We start from the raw sequence: 13,029 nt of genomic DNA on the forward strand, positions 1-13,029 counted from the left end.
CTCAGGAACACTAGGGAGGGAAATACAGAACGCCTTGCACAGAGAGGGTTAATACAAGAGCTGTTTATTACTATGATGAGCAGATGCTCCTAAAACAAGTTAACAGAAAACAGATGTATATATTTTGTGGAACTGGTTTCATTGCTGCCAGCGTTCGAAATCAGAGGGACAATGATGCAATGAAGTATCTCACACACAATAAACTTCCTGGCAGGCAGTTTGGTACAAAAGTGGGTGTTCTATCTGGTAATTTGTCCTTCCCAAGTTCACACAAACCAGTTTAATTAGAGCCCAGCCAAGCAGCTGTCTCCTCTGCCACATCACCACACCATAGAGATGGGGAAAGGAGCAAGGTTTTCATTATTTAACAAAATTGTGTGTGTGATTCATTGTTCACATGGGTCACCCACAGTCTGGTGGAGAAGAGCTTGTTCCTACAGGTTTGAAGCACCCGCTGCCTTCAGGCATTTTATTTCCACTTACTGAGTCTCACCCCAGGACATGCAACCACCTCCCTGGCTTCACAGTGACGTTTAATCCCCGCTTTCACCAAATCTTTGCGTTTAAAAGAAATAAAAGGCTTTCTTGCCACAATCCTCTGAAGTGGAAGACACCAACCTGCAGAGCTGGAGTTCCCCAAAGCTGCTGCTGTTTGTGAGGTCACGTCACAGCTGTGCTGCTGCGGCTTCACTGCTTCTCCGCACAAAACAAACACCCCACGTGCTCGGGAACGTCCTCCTACGGGTCAGGAACCCCCAGCTGCTTTTTCAGCATCAAGTACTGCAAGAGAAAGACAACCAAGTGTTAACGATTAAATCCCACAAGTAGGAAAGCACCCGCCCTTGCAGATGAGCCAGCAAAATCACTGCATTTGGCCAGAAGATGCACAAATGTCACTTTTCAAGCTGCACAAACATCCGCTTACTGAGCCAGACGGTGCCTGGGCACCCACTGCAGCATCACCAAAGCACCACCGGTGCCGGAGTGAAGCTCGTCACCGCATTAAACAGCTCCTGCTCTCCTTCCGCACTCCCTTTTTGTTTGCTTTTCCCCCAGAAAAGGAATAAAAAGGGCACGGCCGCCATCTGATCCAAGCCTTGGGCGACTGAACCATCACCCTTCAGCCCCAGCACAGACGGCACTGGTCTGGTTTGGAAAAGGAGGGTCAGGCCCTCACGTTTTTACGGCTGGCGATGGCTTGTTCCAGCCACAGCAACTCCATGACCAAGTGATTTCTGTACGACTGGAGACCAGCCCGAGTTCGAGGAAGCTCCTTTACGTCCTCAAGCGGAATTTCTGCAAAGAAACAGAAAAATAACCTGTTCTTAGAACAGATTCAGACGACACCATCAGCCTCTGTTGTTCTGACCTCCCCAGGATGCTCTCAAGGTTTTGGTTCTCACCCAGGCTGGCTCCGAGGGACTCTGCGTGCAGGACCGCAGTTTCCCACGCAGACAACATGGTGCTATCGTTCTGCTGATCCTCACTCTCTCCTGGGGCCTTTTCAGTGCATTTCTTTGCATCAGCCCCCAGATTTTTGGGGCTCGCTGCATGGCCTTCACCTGTGGGGCTCGGTTCTTTCTCACTTTGCAGCTGGGCTGTTGGTTTCCCACTGCTGCAGCCCTGGTCCCGTTCAGGTTCAGGGTTGTCCACCTCCTCCTGCGGTTTCTCTGCGCTGGCCGTGTCACTGGGTACAGACTCCTGCGGAGCCGAAGGCTTCTCCTGCGGTGGCTTCTAAAGCACCAAAACATGAGAGATCGAAATATAAAGAACATATAAAGGTCTGAAAGGTGGCGGTCAGAGACTGCTGTTAGCAGCGCTCCTGCCATGACGCCGCCGCGCTCTGCTCGGAGCCACGGTGGAGTTTTTAAAGGACTTTCCTCCCAGAAGTGGTAAAACCATCAGAGAGCAGAGCTCAACCACAGGAGGGTCCGACTGGGCGAGGTGGGTGCCTGGGGACAGCACCCAGAGTCACCTGCGCAGGTTGAGCGCGTGACTTGAGGCTGAGATTCACCCAGAGCAAGAAATCCTCAGTGGGGTCTCAGGGACACAAACCTGGGACAGTCTCACAGGCCTTGGCTGTGTAATTATCATTTTTAATTTGGTAGAAATGCAGGTTCCTGGGATTACGCTGCAAAAGTACCATCTGGGGTGCAGCTGCCCCGTCCACACCACCCACAGGTGCCCCAGCACTCCCCCCAGAAGGGGCCACAGAAGTCCCCAACATCGTGACGCGCAGACCTTGGGGACAAACACGGGGCGCGGCAGGAACTGTCCCCTCCACTCCAGCTGCTCCAGGTCTCCTTCAATCTCCCGCACCACGGCCTCGTACTGCGCCCGCAGGCTCTGGAACCGCCGCCGCAGCAGGTGCCCCCGCACGCAGGCCTGCGGGTGGAGGTGCTGCTGCCAGAGCCCCCCCGAACCCTCCGCCACCCCGTGTCCCCCACTGACCCCACCGCCGCCACCCCGCCCGGGGTCTCGGCCGGGCGCACAAAAACCAAACGCGTCCCAGGGCTGGAACCAGGTGGGTTTTAATGAGGCAGCGCTGGCTGATCAGGGCCCCCCCGCGGGAGCCCCATATCCAGCTGTGCACCCCCCCCCTCCCCATTCTCCACGTCTGACCGTGCCCACCCCACAGGGACCCCTCCCAGCCAGGCCCCCCTCCCACGGGCTTCTCCCCGGGCGGGCCCGCACCTGCAGGCGGGTGACCCCGCGGACCAACCGCCGCCACCGCTCCGCCTCCGCTCCCGGCGCCGCCGCCATGGCCAGCGCCACGGCAACCGCGCGCCTCCTGATGGCGTCATCCGGCCGCGACGCCACCACCGCCCGTCACGTGGGCCCCGCAAAGATGGCGGCGGGGCGGAGTTGGCCGCGCTGGGCCCGAGTGTCCCCGGGTGTCCCCGCGTTGTCGCCGGTGTCGCCGCCATCGGCCCTTCCGCGCGGGGGTGGCCCCGCTGTGGGGCTGCGGCTCCCGTGGGGGCTCCTGGTGGCGGGCGCGGGGTCAGGCGGCCGCGTCCTCGGGGTCCGGGCTCTCGGCCAAGTGCAGCTTCTGTCTGAGTGTGGGTCAGGGAAACGTGGGGACACGGGGACCCTGTCACCGCCACCACTGTCACCACCGCCAGCACTGCCACTGCCACCACCACCACCACTGCCAGCACTGCCACTGCCACCAGTCCAGCACTGTCATTGCCAGCACTGCCATTGCCACCACTCCAGCACTGCCACCATCACTGTCACCACCATCACTGTCACCACCATCACTGTCTCCGCACCATCACCATCACTGTCCCCACCAACACTGTTCCCCCACCATCACCATCGACCCCCCATTGTCACCCTCCCCACCACCGCCATCTCTGCCGCCACCACCATCACCGCTGTCACTGCCACCAGTGCCACCGCCATCACCCCTGGGCCAGGATACATGGAGCTGCTGAGCTCCTCCAGCTGTGGGAGGCAAAGGCAGAGGATGAGGCACCCGCGGGATGGCTGGGGCCGGGGGTGATCCCAGCGAAGGCAGCAGGGCTGGGGACCAGGGGGGTGACACTCACGTGTGCCAGCAGCTGGTCCAGGTTCCTGTCAGCCGCCACCTTCTTCTGCTCCTCGGGCAGCTCCTCCACGCAGCCGTCGAGCCCGAAGTGCAGCCGGGCCAGCTTCTCCTGCATCTCCCGCACGTGTTCCAGCTGCTCGAAGGAGCACTCCTTCCCTGCGCCGTGCCGGGGGCGTCAGGACCCCCAACCCTGACCCCCGGACCCCCCCTGTGCCCCCCATCCCCTCACCGAACGCCTGCAGCTTCCCGGAGTGGAAGTCGCTGAGGAGGCTGAGCAGCCCCCCCTCCATCTCGCAGACATCGGACACGTCGGTGAGGAAGCTGTGCTGCAGCGGGGCCCCCCGCGCCGCGCCCCCCCGCTCCTTGCTGGCCCTGCCCGGGGCACACACAGGCTGGTACCGCCCGGACCCACCGCCCCGCACCGGAGGGACCCCGGGGGGCTGCCGGTCACCCCCCAGCCCCGGCACTGACCGCCGGAGCCGGGCGCGCTGGCGGGGCGAGGGCTGGGCGGGCAGCGGCAGCGCGAAGGACGCGCTTTTGCTGGGGGGAAGCGGCCGGGGGGCTCCGGGGGGCGGCGGCTGCGCCAGGCAGGTCTTGGGGCTCCGCTTCTTCCTCCGCTCCTCCATCCCGGCACCGGGGACCCTGCGCGGGACGGACGCGGCTCTCGGTGGCCCCTTCCCCGCACCGGGGCCTCTCGGCCCCGCCGGGGTCTGCCCGGAGCGGGCGCGGTTGGGTCCCCCCGGGGAGCTCCGGGCGGCACTGGGAGCTCCGGGCGGTATCGAGAGCTCGGACCCGGACACCAGCAGCCGGGCTGGGGCTGCGCGATCGCGGCCCCTGCGCTGGAGCGGAGCCGGGGGCTCCGAGAAACCCTTTGTCCGCAGCCTCTGGCCGCCCGGCGGGGACTGACCCGCGCTGAGCCCCGGCCCAGCCCACGGTACCGACCCGACTCTCGGTCCCGGCCCGGCCGCGTCCCCGAGCCCGCCGGACACTCGTCCCCGCAGCCCCAGCGCCGGGATTTGCATTTAAAGGGAAAGGAACTTCCTCCGGGGGTGGCACTGCCGGTCACCGGCTGCCCGAGCAACGCGGCCCGTTCCCGTGTGGCTTCCCCGGGGACACCGCGCAGAGCGAGGTCACCGCCCGCCACCCCTGGGGCTTCCCCCGCGTCCCCCCGGTGTCCCCAGCCTCGGATCTCAGGATCGCCGCCGCAGGGCGATCCCGCGCCGCTCACAAAGGAGCGAGATGAACGGCAGATCCCATCCCCTCCGCGCACACACAACCCAACGCGGCTTCTTACCTCGGACCTTGCGGGACTTTAAGCCAATCTTGGACATTTTGGAGCCAGCTGGGGATTCGGTGCCACCAGTGCCAGGACCCGCAGGGCACACGGTGCTTGGTGGCTCACAGGTGAGATGCTCTGTGCTGGGGTCCTGGGGACAAACCCACCCAACCTTCGTGTCCCCGCTGTCGCAAAGGTCCCTTCTGTGCTCCCCAGGCCCGGGAAGGCAGAACCAGCGCCCCCGGGAGCCAAGCCCAGCAGAACCCCCTTCCCCACCCCAGCGCCCCAAACCTTCCCTCCCAAACAAGGCCTAATGAGCGAGAAACAACACACACAGCAGCAGCGAAGTTGGGTGCAATTCTATTTGATACAGAGATCCATACAACAGCCCCAGTGGAGGTTATCTGTACCGTAATGGGGAAAATTCAAAATTAAAGAAAAAAAGGTGGCTAACGTTTTTCTGTTATTGAAAGGATGGGAAGAAGTCCACAGCCCCACAGCTGGGGATGGGGCTCCTGCCGCTCCTTCTGACACAGACACGTCCCTGCACCGGGGAAGCAACGTGGACATCGAGGGGCCAACAAAGCCACACTTGGCTCCAGGGAACATGCCAGCAGAGGCTCGGTGCTGCAGCTCTGCAGAGACTCGTTAGACCCCGTCTCTGCTGCAGGTTCATTAGACCCGAACTCGCTGGAGTCCCCATGAGGAAGGAGGACATGGTCCTCATGCTGGCCCCAGCAATTCAGATGGAGCTCTGTGGACACCTCTGATACCATCGCTCAGCGACCAGGAGGTCCTGACACAGGGCAGAGGAACTCGGGCGGAACCTTCCCAGCCCCTTGCACAACCGACCACACGCACTTGTGCAAAACACTTGGGAATTAGACCTTTGGATTAACTCTTTAATACACTTGTGCGCATGTGCGTATAGCAAAGAGGCAACTGTGAATCATAAGGCGATTGAGACACCGGCAGGTTCTGGGTGAACCAGGCACCCCCCATTCCTCTGCTTCTCTTTGTCCCTGTCCAACACATAAACCCAGGCAGAGGAGAAACGGCCTCTTCCCAACTCATTTGCTCTGCTCGTGGGCACAAAAAAACATGAGTGTCTGGGACACCCGACACAGAGGAGGGAGAATCCAGCGCTGGGAAGGGCTGCGGTTCTCCCCAGCTCAGCTCCTTCTCTCCCTCAATGCAGCGTCGCTGTGGAGGTGCTGACAGACCCCCTCGCCTGCCCGAGCTGCGTTAGATTTTCGGGGGTTCACAGCCTGCCAGTGCCAAGTCTGGTCGTGAAAGGGCCGATCGGTAGAGTCTCCATATATTAGTTATTCACGCACACGCAGGGAGGTGGGTCATCCTAGTTTTCATGTGTATCCATATATAAAGTGTTTGTTGCCCTGCACGTATTTTATATATCATATATATAATCATATATATATATATATAAAAATTTTAAAAACCCTCCAAAACCCTAAGCTAGGAAATGCGGCCGACCTCTCGCGCCTGTCCCAGCACCAGGAGAGGGGCATTGGACCGAGTCTCTGGAACCCCCCAGGTTCCCCTCCCTCTCCCCCTGCTCTGCGGGCTCAGGCAGCGCCCTGAGCCCCCTCCTCGGTCCCGCTCTGCCCCGAGGCTCCTGTGCTCAGTTCTCCCAGGCTCTCCGCAGGATCCGCGCCGTGCGGTGGCTTTCCCGAGTGCAGACAATCCTGCTCGGCTGCAGAAGCTCCCGCCGCCGCCTCTGGGCCGTCTCGTGGGGGGTCCTTCGAAGGCTCCGAGGGGTCTGTGTCTGCGCGGGGCGCGTGGGCACACAGGTCCTGCACCTTCTTGTTGAGGTCGTTGCGTTCTGTCTGCAGGGCTCGGCACAGCTTCTCCAAGCGCTGGATTTTCACCTGAAGCCCCTCTAGCTCTTTGTCCCGAAGGGTTTTCTGTAAATAAGAGAGACAGTTCAGACTCCGCCACACCAGGGACAGAGGCAACAAGAGAGAGAGAGAACTGTGGAATCGTTTTGGTTGAAGAAGACCCTCAAGCTCATCGAGTCCAACCATTAACCCACCCCTGGCACTGCCCCATGTCCTGAGAACTTCATGTCCGTCTGTCCAGCCCTCCAGGGATGGTGACTCCAGCACTGCCCTGGGCAGCCTGTTCCAATGCCCCACAGCCCTTTGGGGAAGAAATTGTCTCCAGTATCCAACCTCAACCTCCTCTAAACCCCAGATCCGCTCCCCATCGCACTTGTGCTCCAGCCCCTTCCCTAGCTCCATTCCCTTCTCTGAACTCACTCCAGCACTTCGGGGGCTTTCTTGCCTTGAGGGGCCCAAAACTGAGCCCAGGATTTGAGGTCTGGCCTCCCCTCAGCTCCAGCCCAAGGCCACACAACACGTCCGCGTGCTGCTCCAACCTCCTCACCTCCTCAGCCATCTCCAGCAGAGCCTTGTTGCTGCTCTCCCAGCGAGAGCGATACATCGTGGTCTCCTTCTCCAGCTTCTTGATTTTCTTTGTCATCTACAGAATAACAGTGACAAAAAAGAGGGAATGAATAAGCCCAAGGCAGTCAGTGACATCTCACGTGTCCCCAAACGGGCACCCGCTGTCCCAGCACAGTTCTGCTGTCCTGGGAAATGTCTCCGTGTCTCGCTGCAGCTTCAGCAGTGGGAAACACTGAGTGGGTAACAACAAACCAGGGGACGGGGCAGCGCTGCTTGTTCTGACGCAGCAAGGATGGTATCAACCCTTTGTGAGCAGCCGGCGCGTGGCTGATTTTAATATTTACCAGCAAAACTAAACAAAACTACAGACAGACAGACAGACAGACGGGCAGCACCTCTAGCCCATGTGAGCTCTGCTGGGCAGGAAAAGCATCACCAACCTTCTCCATCTCCTGTTTAAAGGTCGTGAACACTTCACTGCTTTTGGAAAGGGTGTTCTGGAATTCTTCAAACTTCTCCGTGTAGAGAGCGAGCTGTGGGGAGAGACGGGGTCAGAGCTGCTCACTGTGCATCTCCCGACAGCCCTCGCCAAGAAATGAGGTAGCGATCTTGTGACTGGGCTTCACGACGAACAACAGGGCAGGACGGGGCGGCTCTGCCAGCGTTAGGTACAGGGGAATGTGGAAAAATTCCTTCCTAGGGAAACATCCTGAGAGTGATGTGCTCTGCAAACACCTCCTGGCCTGGGCAGGAGGCACTTGCTGGGGCTGATTCAGCAAGGAGCGATCACACGATGCTCCCAGCCCTGCTGAAAACCAAAAACCAAGGCTCCCTTCTCCTGGGAGGCAGAATCACTGCAGGAAGTCTCAGCTCACACCGGGCTGACACAGGCTCACTAAAACCAAACCCAGGAGCAATCCTGCCTCTGTGTCTTCAAGATTAAAGAATTTTGGGTTGTTCCCTGCTTAGGGAAGGAAAAAAAACCCAAAAAACAAGTGAATAATCAGGGTGAGCACACAGCGGGTAACTCACCTGCTGCTTGAGATGGGTCTCCTGCTGCTTCATCAGCTCGCACATCCTCTGCGAGGCCACTGCTTCCTTCAGCAGCTGGGGAAGAGCAAAGGCAGTGACCTGGCTGTCACCAGGGACGGCTCTCAGCGTGTCCCTGCAGACGGGAGCAGGCTGAGGGGCCAGGAGCAGCAGCGCAGGGCTGCAGCCTCACCCCGTCTGTGCTCTGCCCTCGGGGAGCCAGGGGAACGAGCCTCTGCGGAGGGACAAGGCAAAAACCACTCTGAGACTTACAAAGTCCTTCTCCCGCTGGTGTCTCTCCTCGGCCTCCTTCAGCATCTCCTGGGCCTGCTGGAGTTTGGCGTCCACCAGCTGCTGCTGCAGGTCCTTGTGTTTGAACACCTTGTCGATGTGCTGCCGAGGGAACCGCACCGGTCACTGCCATGCTCAGGGCGTCCCAGCAGCCACCCCAAGGGAAGAGCCCAGAGCCCAGAGGCTCCTTTTTCCCCCAGGAGCACAAACACGCATCACGGGGCAGGACGGAGGCACCAGAGCAGCCCCGCACCCCAATCCCACCCCAACCCACCTCCTCCCGCAGCTCGTACTGCTCGATGAGCTTCTTGAGCCGCTCCGCCAGCTCCATGTTCTCCTGGCGCAGCTTGGAGTTCCGCTCGTTGTGCTGCTCCATCTGGAGCTGAATGTCGTTCAGTGTCACCTGGAAGTGGGATGTCACCTCCTTCCGCTTCTCCTCTTCCTCCCGCGCGCGCTGGACACCCTCCTCCTGCACGAGGACAGCAGGGACAGCAGGGACGTGTCACTCTGGGGAGCAAACTGCCCAAACCGACGCTCCGAACCTGCCCGGCCTCCCACTGTTGCTTGTAGCCATCAGGAAGCAACTTTGGCCTTCTTCCCTCCCTCTCTCCACTGAATACACCCTGAATTAACACCCAGGCACTGTGGATAATGATTTAACAGCAAAATTAAAGCACTGCCCAGCATGGCAGCCTGAGGGCACTTATTGGGAAAGGTAAATTTGCCAGAAGGGCTCCCAGCGAGTGATCCAAGCGCTTTGGGATGCAGCAGCTCCTGGAGAAGCGCCTGGGAGACACTTGCCTTGAGGGTGCGGTTGTGTCTCTGCAGCTCGCGGCACAGGCTCTCCAGCTTGCTGCGGGCCAGGATGGCCTTGCTGTGCTCGCTCTGCAGGTGATCCTTCTCTTGCACCAGCTGCGTCTGCTTCTTCTGCAAGATCTTCATCTGTTTCTGGGAGGTGCGGTGCTCTTCCAGCTGGGACAGGGGAGCAAAGGGCACAGATGATGCAAACCAGACCAGGACAATGTGCTGCGCCCTGAGGAGGGGCTCAAAGAAGCGCTCTCTGTGCTCTGAGGGGAGGACACAACGCAAAAGATGCTGCTTTTGAGCAGAGTGGGACTGATGCGGAGCTCAAGGTCCCCTGGACGGGTCCCTGAATTCCTGTCCTGCTGGAATCTGAAAGATTTAAATGTTCATCCAGCACCTCCACGCACGTGTTGGTCAAAGAGATGTAGCTTCTGCGTTAGAGGAGCAGAGAGAAAACAAATCCAGGCTCCTCTTACACACAGATTTGCCCAAAACGCTCCCGCACGTGCTTACGCTTCCGCAAACGCCAAGGCCTGGCTGAACCAAGTAATATCTGTCCTCTGGTATTTGGATATTCAGCACCGCAGAGATCCCAGAACACATACTGCAAAGCTAGAGGTGTGTTCCTGGACTGCCCCTCTCCATATCAAGAGGAAATACAAATCTACAGCCATGTCCTGGCTCCTCAAGCAGCTCCCATGGCCGCTGCTGCGCTGCCCTCCCCAGAGCCCGGGATGGAGAAAGCCGCACTCACCAGCTCAGCGTATTTCTTGCACAGCGCTGCTAGTTTCTCCTCTGGCGTGCTCAGGGTGTTCAGTGTCTGCATCAGCAAAGTGATTTCTTTGCCTGGAACGAGACGCGGAATTTAAAAAAATAAATAAATAAGCTAAAATCCATTTACAGAGTTCTGGCTCATAAGGGCAAGGAGAGGAGAGACGAACCAGGTCTCAGAGCCGCGCCTGCACTGGGGCAGAGCCACCACTTCTTCTAGGGCTCTGCCCCACAGATTTCACTACATGTGGTGGGGGAACAACCCCCAGGCTGGGGCCAGACCCAACTTTCAGAGCTGGAACCACCGCTGGGCTGGCTGGAGAGGGTTGTGCCTGTGGAACCCCTCACCTAGGCCCTTGGCTTTCTTCTTCTCCTGTGCCTTCTTCTGATCCCGCTCCCCACACTCCTCGCCAGGTCGAAACTCTTCAGTCCCTTTTGTGTTTTCCTTCTCCCCGTTCATCTCAGGGCCGCCCGTCTCCTGGTCACCGTTCCTCGGGGACTCGCTGCGACACTTCTCGGCTTCTTCCGTCTCGGGGGGCTCGCTCTGGCCGCCGTCCTCGCCTGCGCCCTCCTGGCTGGCATCCACGCAGTACGTGTTCAAGATGTCCTCGAGCTGCCGGCTCAGCTCTTCGGAGACGTCCCGCACGGCGGGCCGGGAGGACTTGGTGTCCTCCTGCGCGAGAGAAGCTGCGGGAGACGGGAACACAAAAGCGTGAGGCTTCCCCCACGCCGTCGGTTCTCTAGAAGTGGCTGAAAAAGGGGAGGTTTTCCGAGCACCCGCCGCAGCAGGGCTGGACAAACCTCCGGCGACGTGAGCCGCTTTGTTCTGGCGGCGTCTGCAGCCGCTGCCGTGACAATGGACGTACGTTCCCGACAGACTCGCTTTTGATCACAAGAGCATGACCAAGCCCCTGACATCTGTCAAGAGCAAAAATTGCCCCCCTTCTTCCCCCTAATCTTTCATGAAAGCGGGTTACGTGCAAGCTTTCCCTCATGGGAACTCCCTGCTGATCTCCCCAGAGCCGTTTTTTTTACATTACGATCAATTTTTAAACCTGAATTGGCCTCTCTGTGCATGTCCTACATCCCACATTTACTGAGCACCACGATACATGGCAGGGTTCACTTTAACCAAGCACCCACTTGGTTAGACCTGGTTTTCATCTTCTAGGGAATGATTTTTACGAAGCGCCAGTAACAGGGCAGGTTGCTCAATGCTGCTCCAAGGAAAGAGTTGTCTGACATTTCCCAAACGGGACTCTTAAGGACAAACAACCTCTCGTTTTCAGGCAAGAACCAGCTCCATGCTTTGGTCAGGACGTGGTAACAGCTTCAGAACCGTACACACACAGAAACACAGAGAAACTGGGATTTTCTGCCCTGGAAATCACAGCTGCTCTCCGACAAGTCACAAGAGCTGCAGACAGCTGCCCACCCTCCCACAGAGGAAGCACCAGCCGCTCTCCAGGCTCCAGAATCCCCCTCACGCCCCAGGGACTCCCCACCTTCCAGGGGTGCCGTGGCCTCCTGTGAATCCCCATCCTCCAGCACCAGTTTGGAAGCACTGCCAGGCCGGGGGGCGGCTTTGGTCTCCCCACCTTGGTTCTTCATCTCGACCTTTCTCCCCGGCTCAGTCCCAACAGACCCTAGAGAAGGAGAAACAGCAACTAAACTTAACTTTAAGAAGCCTGGAGGATTTTAGGAGTCATTCACCTGCACTGGGAAGGAACTTGTTCTCAGCAGAGTCTCCGTGCCGGGGAAAACATAATTTTGTTGTTAATTTGCACCTCAGCACAAAGGTCTCCATGTCAAGATAATGCCTGTTCCCATTGGGAGAGCTGGACACAGCCCCCCCGAAAGCACAGCAGCACCTCCCGACTCACACTCAGCACCAGTTTCCCTAATCCGCTGGGCACAACCTCCCGTGCTCCAGTTAAGGCGCTAATTAGGGAGCGGGGGCAGCCTGTGCTCCTCGCCCGGAGCCAGGGGGCTGTTCCAGGAGAAGCAGCGAACAGCTTCTCTTGCCGTTTCGCAGCGGTGACACGGGGATCTTGGCGTTTCCTCGGAGCGCAGCCCAGGGCCGGGCTCGGCAAGGAGCGTTGGCAGCGGCCGATCCCGTGTCCCCCCCGCGGGCACAGCCCGGCCCGCCCCACGCGGCCCCGGGCGCTGCTTTTCTGGGCTGCCGGGAACAAATCACCTCCCGCGGCGCTTCCTGAGGCCCCGCGGGCGGGAACGGCCCCGAATCACCCCCCGGGTACCCTCTGGCCCAGGGGCGACCGCTCGGGCTCCCCCGGCCCTCCGTAACCTCCAGCCCCCTCCGTAACCTCCAGCCCCCACCCCAACCTCCGCCCCCACCCCCCAACCTCCGCCTCCCCCCACAACCTCCTGCCCCCCCCACAGCCTCCTGCCCCCCAGCGTTGACACCGACGCCCCCGGCCCGGCCAACCCCCCCTGTTATTAATATTTTTGTCCCATCCCTAATTAGCCCCGACCCCTCCGGTACCCCCATTAGTGCCCCAGGCCCTGCTCCCCTTATCGCCCCCGGGATGAGTCCCCATGACGATAAAAGGAAACACACGTGTGTCCCCCCAGCACCGCAGTGACGTCACGCACGCACCCCGCTGACGTCACCTCCAGCGGTTTGACGCAAGTCTCCCCTCTATCTCTTCTCAGCCAATCAGCGCGCCGGCCCTGGCGGCCCCCGGTACATCGGAGGGGAAGGGGTGAGGGAGGGAGGGCGCAGCGGCCCCTCCCGGTGCGGCGCGGCCTGGCCGGTGCCGGTACCGGTGCTGAGGGAAGCGGCTCCAGCCCGGGCCTCCCGGCGGCCCCGCGCTGCGCATGCGCCGGGCCGCACCGCCCACCAATCAGCGCTGAGCCGCCGC

General features: G+C 59.9%; 3 protein-coding genes across 7 annotated transcripts; all 3 read right to left on the minus strand.

Moving 5' to 3' along the window:
• Positions 1 to 48: 48 nt before the first annotated feature.
• On the minus strand, positions 49 to 2,794 carry IQCC (IQ motif containing C). Its single transcript, XM_065856912.2, has 5 exons — positions 2,695 to 2,794; positions 2,242 to 2,385; positions 1,404 to 1,734; positions 1,178 to 1,296; positions 49 to 780 (listed from the first exon to the last, which is right to left on the minus strand). The coding sequence occupies exons 1-5, from the start codon at positions 2,761 to 2,763 to the stop codon at positions 739 to 741; spliced, it is 705 nt and encodes a 234-aa protein (XP_065712984.1). The 5' UTR covers positions 2,764 to 2,794; the 3' UTR covers positions 49 to 738.
• Positions 2,795 to 2,913: 119 nt separating this feature from the next.
• On the minus strand, positions 2,914 to 4,689 carry CCDC28B (coiled-coil domain containing 28B). Of its 3 annotated transcripts, none has more exons than XM_065856910.2 (5): positions 4,493 to 4,689; positions 3,780 to 4,192; positions 3,552 to 3,706; positions 3,425 to 3,447; positions 2,914 to 3,053 (listed from the first exon to the last, which is right to left on the minus strand). In XM_065856910.2, exons 1-5 carry the CDS (start codon positions 4,570 to 4,572, stop codon positions 3,002 to 3,004), a joined length of 723 nt encoding a protein of 240 aa, XP_065712982.1. In that variant the 5' UTR covers positions 4,573 to 4,689; the 3' UTR covers positions 2,914 to 3,001. The 3 variants fall into 3 exon arrangements, with proteins under 3 accessions (XP_065712982.1, XP_065712981.1, XP_065712980.1); XM_065856909.2 differs by having other exon boundaries at positions 3,780 to 3,922; positions 4,022 to 4,685; XM_065856908.2 differs by having other exon boundaries at positions 3,780 to 4,688.
• Positions 4,690 to 5,170: 481 nt separating this feature from the next.
• TXLNA (taxilin alpha) lies at positions 5,171 to 12,990 on the minus strand. 3 transcript variants are annotated; one of them, XM_065857341.2, is made up of 11 exons: positions 12,779 to 12,990; positions 11,653 to 11,793; positions 10,496 to 10,834; positions 10,131 to 10,222; positions 9,374 to 9,544; positions 8,847 to 9,041; positions 8,555 to 8,674; positions 8,285 to 8,359; positions 7,693 to 7,785; positions 7,233 to 7,328; positions 5,171 to 6,751 (listed from the first exon to the last, which is right to left on the minus strand). In XM_065857341.2, the coding sequence occupies exons 2-11, from the start codon at positions 11,756 to 11,758 to the stop codon at positions 6,413 to 6,415; spliced, it is 1,626 nt and encodes a 541-aa protein (XP_065713413.1). In that variant the 5' UTR covers positions 11,759 to 11,793; positions 12,779 to 12,990; the 3' UTR covers positions 5,171 to 6,412. The 3 variants fall into 3 exon arrangements, with proteins under 3 accessions (XP_065713413.1, XP_065713412.1, XP_071655048.1); XM_065857340.2 differs by having other exon boundaries at positions 12,765 to 12,990; XM_071798947.1 differs by having other exon boundaries at positions 12,726 to 12,990.
• Between the last annotated feature and the right edge of the window lie 39 nt (positions 12,991 to 13,029).

This window comes from Patagioenas fasciata, chromosome 25 (genome assembly GCF_037038585.1).
Source record: "Patagioenas fasciata isolate bPatFas1 chromosome 25, bPatFas1.hap1, whole genome shotgun sequence".
Taxonomy (NCBI): Eukaryota; Metazoa; Chordata; class Aves; order Columbiformes; family Columbidae; genus Patagioenas; species Patagioenas fasciata.

Excerpts from the sequence above, each read along its gene's own strand:
- IQCC (XM_065856912.2), bottom strand. The coding sequence starts at position 2,763 with ATGGCGGCGGCGCCGGGAGCGGAGGCGGAGCGGTGGCGGCGGTTGGTC. Across the intron at positions 1,297-1,403 it reads GTCCCTCGGAGCCAGCCTGG|AAATTCCGCTTGAGGACGTA; the intron begins GTGAGAACCAAA and ends GTTTCTTTGCAG. Across the intron at positions 781-1,177 it reads CCATCGCCAGCCGTAAAAAC|TACTTGATGCTGAAAAAGCA; the intron begins GTGAGGGCCTGA and ends TTTCTCTTGCAG.
- TXLNA (XM_065857341.2), bottom strand. The coding sequence starts at position 11,758 with ATGAAGAACCAAGGTGGGGAGACCAAAGCCGCCCCCCGGCCTGGCAGT. Across the intron at positions 10,835-11,652 it reads GGCCACGGCACCCCTGGAAG|CTTCTCTCGCGCAGGAGGAC; the intron begins GTGGGGAGTCCC and ends CGTCTCCCGCAG. Across the intron at positions 7,786-8,284 it reads AGACCCATCTCAAGCAGCAG|CTCGCTCTCTACACGGAGAA; the intron begins GTGAGTTACCCG and ends CTCTCCCCACAG.
- CCDC28B (XM_065856908.2), bottom strand. The coding sequence starts at position 4,572 with ATGCAAATCCCGGCGCTGGGGCTGCGGGGACGAGTGTCCGGCGGGCTC. Across the intron at positions 3,707-3,779 it reads CGGGAAGCTGCAGGCGTTCG|GGAAGGAGTGCTCCTTCGAG; the intron begins GTGAGGGGATGG and ends GGCACGGCGCAG. Across the intron at positions 3,448-3,551 it reads TGGACCAGCTGCTGGCACAC|CTGGAGGAGCTCAGCAGCTC; the intron begins GTGAGTGTCACC and ends TGCCTCCCACAG.